Raw genomic sequence first — 17,391 nt, forward strand, 5'->3', positions numbered from 1 at the left:
AGAAGATGAATATCAAAATGTAATTTTTTTAATTAGAAAAATTAAAAAGAATTTTAAAAAATCAAAATTATTTCTTTGAAAGGATCAATGTAATTTGAAACCCTTTGGCAAATCTGACCAAAGATAAAAGTATATAGACAAATATTTAGAAATCAAATGTAATGGAAGAGCCAAACTAAAGAAATTGCAGAGACCAATGAGAGGTCATCTTATTACCTACCATCCATGGAACAGTCCAGCCTTACCTTTGTGCTTTTTTGTTTCTTCAGTTCTCTCTGGGGCTTCTGTTCTCTGCCCTGTGGCTGAGTATGGTTATATGATCATGAAGATCCAGGCTGGAATGCAGCAGGTGGGTGGGGAAACCTTGGAGGGATCTTCCAGGAATATGAATATTATGCCCTGAGACCTGAGGCCCTAAGGGACAGAACTGGGAAAAATAACAATAGTAATAAATATAATAGTATCCAACATTAACTGAGTGCTCGACATGTACCAAAAATTGAGCTAGCAGACCCACAGAAATGTGCAGTTGTTGTTAAGTGACATGGGAAAGACATAGTCCATACCCTGGCAGTTTTTTTCTCAGTGGTTATTAGTTGCCTTCTGCTTACTGCCATAGCATGTGTAGTTTTGAGACAGACTGCTTGTTGGAAGGATTGCCATTTGATGTTGTCACCTTGAATACAACCAAACTCAGATTTGATATAGCTTGAAGATTTGGAGAAAGGTATCTGAGATCTCTTGATAGATTCAAAAGTCAGAGAGGCAAAATGGTGTTTCCTCTTGTAGTATCTTACAGATGTTAGTCTCAACTCTGTACTTTGTTTCTTTCCCAGGGAGGATGGCTCTCTACTCAGACAAGAAGGGGGTATGATGATTATCATCTAGAGATAACTGACCCAAGGTTTAATATGTGACTCTATTTAGCTTATACTTCTCTCTAGACAGTGGAAATCTGCATCTGTTCAGATGTTCACTGTGAATGGCTTGTTTTCTACCACTGAAGGTGCAGTGTTTCTACAAATGTGCATTCACTTTGTGATTCCTCCTGTATCTGGCCTACCTGGATTTTAGGATCTATTCTGGCTTTAAGAAATATGCAGTATTAAGTATATGATTACTCCATCTTTAGTAGGGAAGGCTTAAAAGACATAATTTAAACATTGAAAAATAAAGTTGTAAATAGACACTAATCAGCAGAAAGGTAAGATGCCAAAGTTGATAATATTGATAATAGCGGTAGTTCTTGAAGTTGAGATTGAATGAAGAGTAAATGCCTTAAAATAAGATAATAGGTAGAAGATGGTGGTGGACTGGGACATTCATTAATATCATGATTGTTTATGGTAAGAGATTAGTAGATAGTGTCTAAAAATAGAATATTAGATGTGTATGTTTTTGAATGGGTCACAAGATAAGACTTGTTTTTACATTTTTAAATGACCATAAAACCAAAAGATAATGATATTTTGTGGCACATGAAAAGTAAATTAAATTCAAAATTCAGTGTCCATGAATAAAGTTTTATTGGAATACACTCATATTGATTTATATTGTCTATGGCTGTCTTAATACTATAGTGGCAGAATTGAGAGTAGTTTGGGAAGAAGCTGTGTGACCCACAAAACCTAAAATATTTATTATCTGGTCTTCTGTAGAAAAAAATTGCCAATCTCTGACCTAATAGGAAATGGACATAGGAGATAAACAAATTTCAAAGAAATGGAAATAGACATTTTCTTGGTCATACGAAAAGATGTTCACTCTCACTTATAATGGAAAAAAATGAAATCAAATTGAGATAGTTTTTTTATGCATCCTATTAACAAAATCCAAAAATATTAACACAGTGAGTGGCAAAATGATGAAAGAAGTACTTTCAGAATTGCTGACAGGACTGTTAATAGCTATGAGTTATATGGAGGTAAATGACAATACTTAGCTGTCAAATTATAAATGCATGAAATCCTTTACTCAACAATTTAATTCCACTTCTTTTTTTAAGATGTATTTATTTATTATTTTTTAAAATATTTTATTTATTCATGAGAGACACACAGAGAGAGGCAGAGACATAGGCAAAGGGAGAAGCAGGCTCCCTATGGGGAGCCTGGTGTGAGCCTTGATCCCAGGACCAAAGGATCAAGGAATCATGGCCCAAGCCAAAGGCAGATGCTCAACCAGTGAGCCTCCCAGGTGCCCCTCACTTTTGCTTTTAATAATAGAACTCAAAATACTTTTATATCAATAGAAATAAGCATAGAGAGATATTTCAATGGCATTACACTCATCTTTAATAGGCCTCAAATATTTTCACTTCTTGGTGATATAGCTAGGTTTATTTGAAGTTGAACATGAACTTCCTTCTCCATACTTACCCTATTGTATCCATGTTCTCTTTCCTCCTCTCAAAGAAGCCCCAACCCAAGGCCCTCAGTTTTAGAAAAGACAGAAGAGGGGGAAATTGACTTTCAGCCTGCCTGCCACACCAATATATTCCCCACACTCCAAGGAAGCTGCACTCTTGCCCTGGTCCACTGAGCCAATGGGAAATACCCCCTCAAAGCTCAAATTTGCCATTTGTAAATTTAGAAATTACAGTTTGTAGAATTTGTTTAAATACAACAATCTATTTTCTTTTCCATTCCTAAATTTCATCCAGAACTCCAGAATCACAACCTGAGCAGAAGGCAGACACTCAACCACTGAGCCACTCTGGTGCCCCTTAAGATTTATTTATTTTAGAGAGAAAGTGTGTGTAAGTGGGGGGAGGGACAGAGAGAGGGAGATGAGCAGACTCCCTGCTGAGTGGGGAGCCTCACAACACAGGACTCCATTCAAGGACCCTGAGATCATGACCTAAGTGGAAACCAAGAGTCAAATGCATAGGCAACTGAAACACCCAGGCGCCCCAATTTATTTATTTATTTATTTATTTATTTGTTTGTTTGTTTGTTTGTTTATTTATTTATTTATTTATTTATTATTTTTTAAAGTTTTGCGGTTTCTTTTTTTTTTTAAGATTTTATTTATTCATGAGAGACAGAGAGAGAGAGAGAGGCAGAGACACAGGCAGAGGGAGAAGCAGGCTCCATGCAGGGAGTCCGACACAGGACTCGGTCCTGGGTCCCCAGGATCAGGCCCTGGGCTGAAGGCCACACTAAATCGCTGAGCCACCCAGGCTGCCCCAGGTGCACCAATTTAATTCCACTTCTAAAATAAGTCAGAGAAAGACAAATACCATATGATTTCACTATGCATTCACCGCATGTGGAATTTAAGAAACAAAACAATCATGGGGGAAAAAAGAGACAAACCAAGAAACAGACTCTTCACTACATAAAACAACTGATGATTATCAGGGGAGCAGGAGGTGGCTGGGGTGATGGGTAAAAAAATGATGGATTAAATAGGTGATGGGGACTTAGGAGTACCCTTGTGATGAGCACTGGGCATTATGCTGGTGAAATCACTGTATTGTTCACCTGAAACTAATATTACACGGTACATTAACTAGCTAAAATTCGCATAAAAACTTAAGAAAACTAACTTACAAGCATACTTTACATGTATGCAAGTTGGTATAGATACAGGATTATTCACCACAATATTAACAAGAAAACCAAAAATGGAAGCAGCTAGATATTCATCAACTGGGACCTGGTAAATAAATTCCTGTAACATGCAATGTACCAGAATTGACACAATGAAATGTTATGTAGATGTGAAATATATAGCTGTGCTCTTCACCTTCTGGTTGTGAATGATCTCAAAGATATATGCTTATATGAAAAATCAGCTAGAGGGTAGTGAACGATGTTCACTGGGAAAAAGTATAAACTCATATAATTTCTTCTTAATATAAATGCTTTTCTAAATGTAATAAACTGAAAATATTTGCTGATTTTGGAGAGGGCAAACTAGAATAACTGAAAAAGAGTCTTGTGGTAAATATATGTATATATTCAATAGGAAAATTCAACTTGGCGAATCTCTAACATTGCCAATAATATTTTAACTGTGTGGATGTCTAACATTGTCCATAGTGTTTACATTAAAATGTGAATACAACTAATAATTATTAATGTGAAAAATGACTACAAGAGATTAAATGGTAATTTAAAGCATGCTAAATTTTTTATTTGAAGAAGACATTATGAATAACTTTTGACTTTGTTAACTATATATGTTTACATTCTACTCATAGAATTAAAGTACCACTGGTAACTCCAAAACAAATAGGAAAAAGTAATTTTAAATCAGAGAGAAAGAGAAAATGAAAAAAATATGTAAATCAAAATATTAAAACCAGATAGGCTGAACAAATGTATTTTTTTCAAGTATTAATAATCATGCAAGTATAGACTCACAGTGACAGATAAATGGGTGGGAAGTCAGCGACAACTGAGAAGATTTTCAAAAATGAAATATAGAAAGCATAGAGATGACTGGTAACTGACTTGATAGAACAAAGAAAATGACTTGATTGACTACATAGGAACCTACTTAATTGACTACAGAGCAACAGGTGTGCAAGAAACCAAGCAATTCTATTAACTCAGAACTTTTCCTGAATTTGAGGCATTTGAGGAATATTTGGAACATCAGAATGTCAGATTGCATTTTTAGACACGTTTTTATTAAGATACAATATTCATAGATAAAAATACTCACCTTTTAAGTGAATAGCTTAATAATTATCATGAAATAAATAGATCCTATCTCCTCAATCCAGATCAAGAAATAAAATACTAGGGATCCCTGGGTGGCGCAGCGGTTTGGCGCCTGCCTTTGGCCCAGGGCGCGATCCTGGAGACCCAGGATCGAGTCCCATATCAGGCTCCCGGTGCATGGAGCCTGCTTCTCCCTCTGCCTATGTCTCTGCCTCTCTCTCTCTCTCTCTCTCTGTATGACTATCATAAATAAAATAAAATAAAAGTTTAAAAAAAAAAAAAGAAATAAAATACTACTATGCCTCAATGGTCAATTTTGCTATGCTGTTCCATATGTACTTGAAAGGAATGCATAGTACCTAGTAGCTGTTGATTTCATTTTCTTTGTTAATTAGATCAAAGTTTTAAGTCATGTTTCCAATTCTTTTAAATCAATTTTATTTTTAATTTTTGCCTTCTTTATTATGCCAGTTCCTATGAAAATCGTAATAAAATCTATCACTGTGGTTATGGATTTATTTACTCTTTGTGGTTCTGATAGCTTTTGGTCCATGTATTTTTTTCCATATTTAACTAGAAACTTTTTACATATTACATATGTAAAATCTTACATATTATTTTTTAAAGACTTTATTTATTTGACACAAAGAGCACAAACAGGGGTGCAGCAGGTAGGAGAGGGAAAAGCAGGTGTCCCCACTGAGCAGGGAGCCCTACACAGAGCTCAATCCAAGGACCCTGAGAACATGACATGATCTGAAGGCAGACATTTAACTGACTGAACCACCCAGGCTCCCTTTGCATATTATTTTTCATTAGGAAATGTCCTTCTTTATTGCTGATAATGCTTTTGCTTGAAGCTTACTTTATCTAATATTAAATAAGGCTATCCCAAGTTTCTTTTAGTTGGTGGTTACAGGGAATATCTTTCTAAATATCTTTACTTGAAATGTTTATGTATCCTTATATTTGGTTAGTTCTCAAAGGAAGTCCATATACTTCTAATTCTTGTATGTAATTATTGTATGACAATAATTGACTTTTTTTTAATAATTGACTTTTAATTGGAGTATTGTCCACTTATTTTCAGTAAATGAAGTGATTTTAATGCATTTAAATTTGCCATTTACCATATTAAAAATTTATCATACTCTTTTCTCATATGTTTATTTTAGATTACTTACTGTTTTATTATTATATTTTCATTTATATAAGATTTTGGTTGAATAGTAGTTCACTAATTTTTAATTTCCATATTAGTTTCCATTGAGATTAATTTAGGGATTTTTTGGGATGCCTGGGCAGCTCAGTAGTTGAGCGCCTGTCTCTAGCTCAGGGTGTGATCCTAGGGTCAGGATCCAGTCCCACATCAGGCTCCTTGCTGGGAGCCTCCTTCTCCCTCTGTCTGTCTCTCTCTCTCTCTCTGTGTGTCTATCATGAATATAAAAAAATATATATTTAAAATAAATAATAAATAAATACATAAAAATTCAAAAAATAAAATAAGAATCTTTTACTTATCAAGTGTTATGGATTGAATATTTGTGTCCCCAGGCCTCAATGTGATGATATTTAGAAGTGGATCTTTGGGAGGTAATAGGTTTCAGTGAAGTCATGAGACTGAGGCCCTCATTATTGGATTAGTGTCCTTCTGAAAAGAGGAAGAGAGATTTCTCTCCCTACTGTGTGAGGACACAGCAGGAAGGTGGCTATCTGCAAATCAGGAAAAAGATCTTTGCCAAGAACCAAATCTGCTGGCACTTTCACCGCAACCTCCTCATCCTCCAGATTTGTGAGAAATAAATTTCTGTTGTGTAAGCTAAATCTATGGTATTTTGATTAGGGCAACCTGAGCTGATTAATACATTGTCTAATTTATATTTGTTTTTCACTACTTAGTAGAGCATGCAGGAACTGAACGCTAAATTAGTTCTACTTACCTCTTGCCATGTTCTGTCCTTCTGGTGATATGTATTTAAGTTTTGCTAATTTAATAACATGAAATATTCCATTTTTCCTTACTGTCAATCTCTATTTACATTTACCGAGGTATTGTTCTGTACTGCTCCTTGCAGCTCCATATTCAATCAGATGGTTGCCCTGTAACTTAGTTTTAGTGATGTATTCTCTGGGTCTTGGGAGGTTTTTGTAGCATCTATTTTTGAGTGATATTATATGTCTATATATAGAATACGTATGGGGATACATTTTCCTTAGAAAGTTTGATGGCATCACTCCATTGTCTTTTCTGGGTTTTGTTGTTGTTTGTTGCTGTTGTTGTTATTGTTGTTGTTAGAAAATCAGAAAAAGAGATGTTACTGTTTTTGTTGAAAAATTGACAGATTTATAGCAATGTTTTTTCCCTTAGCTTTAGTTTTAACATGTTCCCTTTAATTTTTGTTTTTCAACTATATGAAACCAGCCCAGGGATGTACTGCTGGTTTTGTATTTATCCTTCCTATAGTTTATTGTGTTTCTTGAATTTTTGGCTCATGTCTTATATCAGTTTGGGAAAACATATATGTTACTATATTCTAATATTGCTGTTGCCCCAGGATACTCTTCTTCTGGGGCTCTAATTCCATGCATACTTGAATACCATATGTTCTTTAAGGTTTTTATTTGTTTTTTATTGTTTTGTTATGTATTTTATTTGTATTTTATTGTTATGTATTTTATTTGTATTTTATTGTTTTGTTATGCTTTAGCCTCTTGTTTCTCCAGAAACTCAACATTATCTATAGTCTGGACATGCTCTGAATCATTTTTCCCATAATTTGGTTCATTTTAAGTCATATCTAACATGATTAAATCCACCCACTTAGTCTTTAATTTCTGTTATTTTTTAGTATTTCCATTTTATTTTAATAGTTTTCAATTTGTTCCTTAAATTCTATACCTTGCCATATAAATTCTGGGCTATAGCAATCAAATTTATTTTAATAGCCGTGTATGCTGATCTCCAAAGCTGGATCTTTTTTTTTTTAATATTTTATTTATTTATTCATAAGAGACACAGAGAGAGAGAGAAGCAGAAACACAGGCAGAGGGAGAAGCAGCCTCCATGCAGGGAGCCCAATGTGGGACTCGATTCCGGGACTCCAGGATCATGCCCTGAGCCAAAGACAGATGCTCAACCACTGAGCCACTCAGGCATCCCAAAAGCTGGATCTTTTGTGGATCTAATCCTTTTGCCTGTTCTCTCCTTTTCTCTTGATCTTTGATCAATATTGTACTTTGCATTCCTGGTTAAATTTCAATGACTGACATGAAAAATTAACAGGATAGTTCAAGAAGGTGGTTAACATCTTCCTATTGAGAGTATTTAATTTTAGTTCTGATTAGAGTGACCAACCATCCCAGTTTATGGCTGAGGGGTTTACCAGGATGTGATGTTTTCTAAGATAAAGCCAGGAAAGTTCTGGAAAACTGGGTCTGTTGGTCACTTACAGAGTAGTAAAATTAGGTGTTAGTTGATTTTAAAAGCCAATGTTAAGCTAGTCCATTTCTCATTTTCCCTTATCCACTCAAGGTATAAATTTTCCAGAATCCAAATAAATGCCCAGGTATTTACCAGGGGATCCTTGGGTTCCAATTTTTGTCCCTCTACATTTCAGCCCTTTGTGATTACTAGAAGTTCTTCTCGTTTTACCAGCTACTACTTTTGAATTGGCAAGTTCCTTAAGGGGGAAAATGGCACCAAATATCAGGCTCACTTCTCTACACTCCCTTTGTCTTTGGAGTCTTGGCTTTTACATCCTCATTGCATTGGCTACTCTCTGAAGTCATTTAAAAATATTTATTTAATTTTTCTAGTTGTTCTTGGAAGGAGGATTGGTCTGGAACAAACTAATATTTATTCGATGAATGTGGAAATGCCTATAACATGTCATGCATTCTTCTCAAGTGTTGTTTCATAATTTAGCTTCATGCCTACCTTAACATAATGACATCATTTTGTCCTGTTGGCAAAATCAAGAATCAAAATAGTTTGTAAAGGTCTAGGAGTATCTGAGTGGCTCAGTCAGTTAAGTGTCTGCCTTCAGCTCAGGTCATGATCCTGGGGTCCTGAGATGGAGCCCAAGTTGACCTCCCTGCTCAGCAGGGGAGTCTGCTTCTCCCTCTGCCCCTCCCACCTGCTTGTGCTCTCTCTCTCTCACTATCTCTCTCTCTCTCTCTCTCCAATAAATAAATAAAATATTTTTTTAAAAGTGAAAGTCTACATTTTAAGTTAGAATAGTAATATGTCAGAAAAAGATGGAGTCAAACTTGATATTTTCCCAGGGTCATATCAGACTTTGCTCATTTTTCAGAATGAGCACCCAGAGATTTCTAGGGTCTTTTCACTGTGTGACCTTCTAGGATTTTGTCTGATCCTGAGGTTTTCTCTGAGACTGGACCTTAGGGGAAAAAAAAGTGAAAAAAAATTGGAAAGAAAGAAGTTAGAAAAGGTACATTATGAGTGGATTCTTTTCTAGGATGGAGCTTTTTGAAAGGTAGCCATTAAATTAGTCATGATCTAACAAACTATAACAACATTTAGAATCTCAGCGTCTTGATGGCTCTAAGTGTAAGTAACCATATTTAAGAAGCCTGAGCCTGAGGGTTCAGTAGCAATTTCATAAAGAGAGCAAAAGTGAGTTTTAAATTCTAATTTTATGTCAAGCTACCTAACAACCTGGCTTCATCATTCCTTCATGTACCTCTTCAGCTATAGGATGCCTTTTTCCAGGCATGCCAAAGATAGCCCTTCTTCTCTTTTCTCCCAGGGAACTGCCACTCTTGCTTCTCCAGTCATCTACGGTTAGATAGCCCTGCCTATAGTTTACCTGCTAGATTTCACTTGCTAGTCCTAAGTCACAGTTGTCTGCAGAGTACAGTCACCCATCAGTGGGCTATGAATCTAGGGCATAGTTATAGACAACTTAAGATCCCTAGGTCAGAATCTACAGAAACATGGTGTCTGGAAACCCGGAATTAAAATCACAGAATTATCTTTTACAAATAAATCTTTGGTTGCTTTGGCACCTCTGCAATGTAATCCAGCAAACCATTTAAAATTATTTTTTTATTTTTTTTGTATTTTATTTTAATTCCAGTGTATTTAATTTACAGTGTTGCATAAGTTTCAGGTGCACAATATAGTGATTCAACAATCTTTTTTTGAAAGATTTATTTATTTGAGAGAGAGACAGAGCACAAGTGGGAGGGGCGGAGGGAGAGAGAGAGAGAATCTCAAGGAGATTCCATAGTGAGCAGGGAGCTAACATGGGGCTCACTCTGAGTACCCTGAGATCACGACCTGTGTTGAAACCAAGAGTCAGATGCTTAACTGACTGTGTCACCTAGACACCCCAGTAATTCGACAGTTCTCTATATTACTCAGGGCTCATCATGATAAGTGCACTGTTAATCCTCTTCACCTATTTCACCCATCCTCTCACTTACTCCTCCCTGATGACTGCTAGTTTGTTCTCTGTAGTTAAGAGTCTGTTTCTTGGTTTGTCCTTTTTTTTCTCCTTTGTTTCTTAAATTCCACAAATGAGTGAATCATATGGTATTTGTCTTTCTCTGGCTTATTTCGCTTAATATTATACTGTCTAGATCCATTCATACTGTTGTGAATTGCAAGATATCATTCTTTTTATGGCTGAATAATATTTTTCATATATCTATATCTATGTCTTCTTTATTCATTCATCATTTATTGATGGACACAGGCTACTTCCACAATCTGGCTATTGTAAATAATGTTGCAATTAATATAGGGGTGCATAAATCCTTTTAAATTAGTGTTTTTGTATTCTTTGGATAAATAGCCAGTAGTGCAATTCCTAGATCATAGGGAAGTTCTATTTTTAAGTTTTTGAAGAACCTCCATATTGTCTTCCACTGTGGCTGCACCAATTTGCATTCCCACCAATAGTGCATGAGAGTTCCTTTTTATCCACACCCTAGCCACAACAATCAGACAAGAGAAAGGAATAAAAGGCATCCAAATTGGTAAGGAGGAAGTAAAAATTTCACTATTTGCAGATAACATGATACTATATACAGAAAACCCTAAGGACTCCACCAAAAAAACTATTAGAAGTGATAAATGAGTTCAGTAAGGTCACAGGATACAAAATCAATCTATAGAAATCCATTACATTTTTATACTCTGATAATAAGCAGAAAAAAATTAAGAAAACAATCCCATTTACAATTGCACCAAAAATAAGAAAAACCTAGGAATATATTTAACCAAAGAGGTGACACTTGTACTCTGAAAACTGAAAAATATTGATGAAAGAGTTTGAAGATGCCTCAAGGAAATGGAAAGACACTTCATGGATTGCAAGGATAAATATTGATAAAATGTCTATACTACCCGAAGTAATCTACACATTTAATGTAATCCCTATTGAAATGCCAACAGCGTTTTTCACAGAACTAGAACAAACAATACTAAAATGTATATGGAACTCCAAAAGACCTCAAATAGTCAAGGCAATCATGAAAAAGAAAAACAAAACTGGAGATATTACAGTTCCAGACTAAGTTTATTACAAAGCTGTAGTAATCAAAACAGTGTTGTATTGGCATAATATTTTTAAATCCATATTAAAAAGCTTTATTTGTGTGTGAGAATATTATAAGGTCTATTTTAAATTGGTTCTAAACATAGTTCCAGAGAATACAAAGTGGAACAGAGGCAGAAGTAGAAAAAAATATATATTTCTAAGATCCATGAGAGAAGGGGCATGTCTCTTTTGTCACCACTTTATCTCTAGGGCTTAGATTTGTGTTTGATCCATGCATGTACTCAATTAATGCTATTTGACTAACTACTAAGAGGACCTGAGGAGCCACAGTTCTTGCTTAGTTGACAGTATGATTTAGGGGCTTAATAACTTAGACTCTGGAGTTTGACCTAACTGAGTTCCAATGCTAGCTCTTGGATGTCTAGGTTTGAGCAAGATGCTTACTTATCTAAGCATCACCATTTCATCTAAAAAAAAAAAAATCACATTAATACTACCTTATAAGGTTGTGGAATGTGGGTTGAAATAATTAAGTGTTTAGTATACATTTGCATCTCGAAAGCTTAGTTCCCTTACCTGGAAATATAAATGTGAAATTTCTATTTGAAGTATCTGCAAAGAAATAGCCAACCAGACAGAAAAATATTAATGTATATAAAGGGCAAGCTTACCTTTTTAAAAGATTCTGCATCCTGGGTGGGAGACTTCAGATTTTAGCTAATGAACAAGATTTTTAATCTTTGTCATTCTCAACTGGAAGGTTGAATGAATACCAGTCAGAGACAAGACTGGAAGCCTCCTTTAAGCTAGTTAGTGTTACCTCCTGCTATTGAGATCAGGTACTAACAACTCAAGATACTGTAATCCATTTTACATCCTCATTCCCTAGAACAGAGGACTCAGCAGATTTCCCAGGACACCTTCCAACTTCTGATTACCTTTCACATATGGAGAGAGTTACATTTTCATAAGCAGTCCTTCCTGCATTTCTGCTCCAGCTAGGTAAGGTAATGAAAAACCTCATGTAATACAACATTTAAAAAATAACATCAATTCTTTATACTATTGTGTCACACATAGTCCACTCCCACTGATACTCCACTCCAGTTTATTGCTAGATTATGCAGAACCTTCATCAGATAACATATTTTATTTAAGGTAACACCGTTTGCATAACATGCAAAACATGTTATGAATTATAGAAATTTATAGAAAAAAAAGTCCCCTCTTACTTTGTCCTTTGTTTAAATTCTTGCTTTTTTCTGTGAGAGCATTCGTACAATGCCACAATGGATCTCTTTGGTCTTAATGCTGTAGACAATGGGGTTGACAACAGGTGGGAAGAAGAGATAAGCATTGGCCATCATAGCGTGCACCAAAGGGGACACATGGAATCCAAGGCGATGCACCATAGATAAGCCAATCATAGGCACATAGTAAGTGAGTACAGCACAGATATGTGAGCCACAAGTGTTGAGTGCCTTCCTCCTCCCCTTCCCAGTAGTGATACTCAGTACAGTGTGGAGTATGAGCCCGTAGGAGATCACAATAAGCAGTGAATCCAGCCCAAAAGTAGAGGTAACAATGAAAAGCCCATAGATATTGTTGATAGAAACATCCCCACAAGGTAGATGGATAAGGTTGGGGTGGAGGCAATAGGAATGCGCAAGGACATTATGGCCACAGAAGGGCAGATGCCTTAATAGCATGGGTAATGGGGCCATGAGAATAATGCTTTTCAGCCCCATGATCATTCCTGTGCCAAATATACGGGGCAGGGTGAGGATGGCTGTATAGCGCAGTGGATTATGGATGGCCACAAATCGGTCCACAGACATGGCCAGCAACACAGCTGACTCCATAATGGAGAAAGAATGGATGAAGAACATCTGAAAAAGGCAGGCATCAAAATTAATCTCAGTGGTGCCAAAAAGGAAGATGCCTAGAACTGTAGGCAGAGTTGTTGCAGAGACACCAACTTCAGCCAGGGCCAACATGGCAAGAAAGAGGTACATGGGCTGGTGCAAGGCGGGGTCTGTTCTGATGACATGAAGAATGGTGCCATTCCCAAGGAAGATGATAATATACATCAGGCAGAAGGGGATGGATATCCAAATGTGCTCTGCCTCCAGCCCTGGGATGCCAACCAGAATGAAAGTTGTAGGTAAAGACTCCAAAGAACTATTGGAGTTCTTCATCTTGAAATCTCATCACATGGGATCAGTGCTACCTTAAAAATTACAAACAAGCTAGTGAGGTCACATTATAACTGAGAAAGACTTCTAGACACTAAGGGAAAGGAAGAAGAAAACAAAGCTTACAGATTTATGTGGCCAAAAGTCTCCTGCCTGAAAATTGACAAGATGGCCACCATCAGGAAATTCCCAGTATTAAGGAGGTAATAGTCTCTATCAGAGAAAAACTCCAGGCTGATAGAAAATTATCCCTCTAAATTATACTTCACTTTGGATCTGCTAAGGGAAAAAATGGCTGTTTTGTCTTTGTGTGCAGATGTTTTGGTCTCAGAAAGCTGCTGGGAAGACAGACCCATGTAGGCAATCTCAGTTTTAAGGTGTGGATTAATGTCAGGGATTGGTGAACAAAAATATTGTTGGTAAATATGGATGTAAGGCAAGCAGAGTAGTACATGAAAACAGCTAAAAATACCTGGTAATGAAAGTGGACATATGGAATAACTGAGATCCAAAATATGGCTAAGAAGTGGTAGTGACCGGAACCTAGAGCAAATGATTGAGAAATTAACTAGAAAAGAATGGAGTTTGGATCCACACTAAGTTAGCTGTTCTGTGCTTTGAAAGGACTAGGAAGCAACTGAAAGGATTATATATAACAGACATAATGAGGCAAGAACCAAGGCTGACGGATTTGCATGCTGATGTTAAAACTCATGAAAATATTCTGACGTGATGATATACACAATCTTTCAACTCACAGTTCTCCACGACAACCTGTCTCATCCACTGGACCTTCTTTCTGACACAGACACACCTCCAATACATTGCCTCAACAACACTGGGAACCTAAACAGACTTTTAAGGAAGATTCTCCTGAGTGGGGCAGGAAGGCAACAGGGGGGAAGAGAAAAACAGGTCTCTAAACTGGGTTTATATCTTAAACTCAACACTGACTGAGAAGGCACAAGAATCACAGTAGAATCCTGAACTGACAAGGGCAGGAAGGACCTCTGTAGGTATTTTCATGATTTACATCATCCAAACACACATATCCAAACACATACACACACCTGCTCACACACTTGCACATATTTCCACACTGCTGAAATCTTGTCAGCATCTTTCCTGACAATGATTCCTCACTCAGTCATGGCTGAACTTACAGGGACCTCACTATTACATGCTAGTAGTTACTGAGGTCTTCTTTTCAGGTTAAGGGAACACCCAGTCAAGAAAGGACATGATTGGGGACGCCCAGGTGGCTCAGTGGTTGAGCGACTGCCTTCAGCTCAGGGCATGATCCCGGGGTGGAGTCCCCCATTGGGCTCCCTGTGAGGAGACTGCTTCTCTTTCTGTCTATGTCCCTGCCTCTCTCTTTCTGTGTCTGTCATGAATAAATAATAAATAAAATATTTTTTAAAAGAACTGGCATGATTAAAAATTAAGATATAAATGAGTGACTTATTAAACTAATTTCATTAATTTATAAAGGTGGTGGTGTTAAATATTACTAGCACACTAGTTATACAGTATTCTGTGGGGCAAGGGCACACAGATATAGACAAATTCTTATAGGTCCCAATAAACAAGTGGACTTAGAACAAGTTTTTAAATAAGAAATGGCAGAGCAGTTTTTTGCAGAAACAAGTGGACGACTTCAGTGTTCAACCTTCACATGCTTGAGTCTCCCCACAGAATGCAACCAAATCTTATGTTTGTAACAGCCCTTTCTATATGCATTTCTATCTTCATTCCAAGTTTTACCTACATTCCCAATTCTGCCAATTCCATTGTTATTTACAAAGAAAAAGCCTTCCCAGTTATTGTCAGAAACCCCTTTCATTGTGAGAGGATACACACCTATGGGCAACCAGCACTCCAGTATGCCATGCACTACGTGGGACCCTGGCAACACAGAGTCTTGATCCTACTCAGAAAATCTCTGCAACTTGCAACCACATTTCAAAGAACACACCCTCTCCCACTTACATGCAGGCACAAGCATCATGTATGAAAGACCTTCTCCCTAATCTAGTTAAGACTGTATTAAGTGCTACAAGAGAAAAAAAGGAAAGAAGGGAGAAATAAAGAAAATAAGGAGGGAGGGAAGGAGGGAGAGAGGGAGGAAAAGGAAAGAAAGAAAAAAGAAAAAAGAGAAGAAAGAAAGAAAGAAAGAAAGAAAGAAAGAAAGAAAGAAAGAAAAGAAAGAAAGAAAAAAGAAAGAAAGAAAGAAAGAGAAAGAAAGAAAGAAAGAAAGAAAGAAAGAAAGAAAGAAAGAAAGAAAGAAAGAAAGAAAGAAAGAAAGAAAGAAAGAAAGAAAGAAAGAAAGAAAGAAAGAAAGAAAAGAAAGAAAGAAAGAAAGAAAAATAAATCAGGATACAATGGGAGGGACCTAGAGGGAAAAGCCTAATTTATTCTTAAAAATCAGGGAAAGCTCTCCTTGAGAAGTGAGATTTCAGCTAAGGCCTGAGGAATTAGAATTTTCCCAAGCTAAATGGAGAGGTTGGGGGCGGGGGGTGGTGGGATGTGACATGAACCAGTGACTGTGGCAGTGGATGCCTAGGAGGGCATTCTGACCAGGGCTGAAAGAAAACACGGAGAGAACGAAACTATGGTTATATTAGGATGTTAAAGTCATTACTTGTTCTCATATATTTTACTTTCCTGAAAATATGAGAGGAAAACATGACAAAAACTAAGCCATGGCCTACCTGAATACAGGATCCCTGTGCACTTACCGTGGACTGACAGCTGTCTCAGCAAGCATTACCTTAAGAGAAGATCCAGTGGGCTGACTTAAAATTTCAGGTGAGTATATTCAGGGACAAGTTATTGACTTCAGGACATGATTGTCTGTCCATGTCAGGACTTCCCACTGCTGAGGAACTTATCTAGCTGTGGGGAACTTATCTCCTCCACTCTTCTCCCAAAGCCCAATGTATCTTTCTTAACCTTTTTGATGGACCAAAGTTGGTCTGCCTCTGGGTTGAGTGGCTGTTTCTCCTGTGTGTGGCCTCATTGCTCTTTGATTCCACTGTTCCCTATTTCTAGTTTATGTCAACCTTATGACCTGATATTGGAAAGCATAAATCTCTAAGGAGACTTGCAGTTTGGGTCTCTCTTTTCCTGTTAGCAGTCTACTCTGGCTCTCCATGCTTTCTCTCTTTCTCTGTCTTTCTCTGTCCCTTTTGCTTCTTTGCATCTTTTTTGTCCTTGACCTTCCAAGACACCCCTCCTCCCCAGCCAATCTAGGCTCAAGTTGCCTTCAAAATTATATTAAAAGGCAGCAATTTCCCTCAGTTTCAGATTTGGGTAACAAGACTATTTCAGGTTTGGGATCGAAAAGGGGGATTGTTTACTCTAAAGCCCATTGTAATAGAACAGAACAAATCAGCAGAGAGAGGAGAGTATGGTTCAGTAAATACTACATTCCTGGAAGTGGACAGAGGTGGAGGTGAATTTTATATGCAGGGCAACTTCACCTACTTAAACTTTGTGAAGCTCCTTTCTTTAGTTTTAAAGATAGAGGTGTTGATACCTACCTCTGAGTGGCTCTGAGTATTGAATGTGAGCCTTTAGCAACCAGTGACTAGCAGCATCCCCATCCTTTCTTAGGTATCCTCAGAGGGGATCAGTCATGTTCAGATTATCCCCTAATTTCTATTAATAATGATCTTTCCTGATGGAGAGGGACTTGGTTCCCAGAGGAGCAAGTAACCAGGTAATTACACCACTCCTTCTTAATGTTCAGGGACCCTTAAAGGAAATAAGCAATGGCAGAGAGTCAATACCTATTTGAAATGAGCATAATAATAGTAAACACCTACTACAAGAATAAAATAATTGATGTATGTGAATAGTGTACAAAAAGTGTCTGGCTTATAAAAAGTGCTTTATAAAAAGTGTTTGGCTTATAAAAAGTGCTTTATAGCAATGATATTATTGTGACAATGTATCCTGGAGAAAAACTATATTAATCTACTATGGTCATTGGCT

At 36.9% G+C, this 17,391-nt stretch overlaps 1 protein-coding gene across 1 annotated transcript; it reads right to left on the reverse strand.

Moving 5' to 3' along the window:
- Window positions 1-12,444: 12,444 nt before the first annotated feature.
- On the reverse strand, window positions 12,445-13,398 carry LOC140615484 (olfactory receptor 51J1-like). Its single transcript, XM_072795351.1, has one exon. The coding sequence runs from the start codon at window positions 13,396-13,398 to the stop codon at window positions 12,445-12,447; it is 954 nt and encodes a 317-aa protein (XP_072651452.1).
- Between the last annotated feature and the right edge of the window lie 3,993 nt (window positions 13,399-17,391).

This window comes from Canis lupus, chromosome 23, assembly GCF_048164855.1.
Source record: "Canis lupus baileyi chromosome 23, mCanLup2.hap1, whole genome shotgun sequence".
Lineage (NCBI taxonomy): Eukaryota > Metazoa > Chordata > Mammalia > Carnivora > Canidae > Canis > Canis lupus.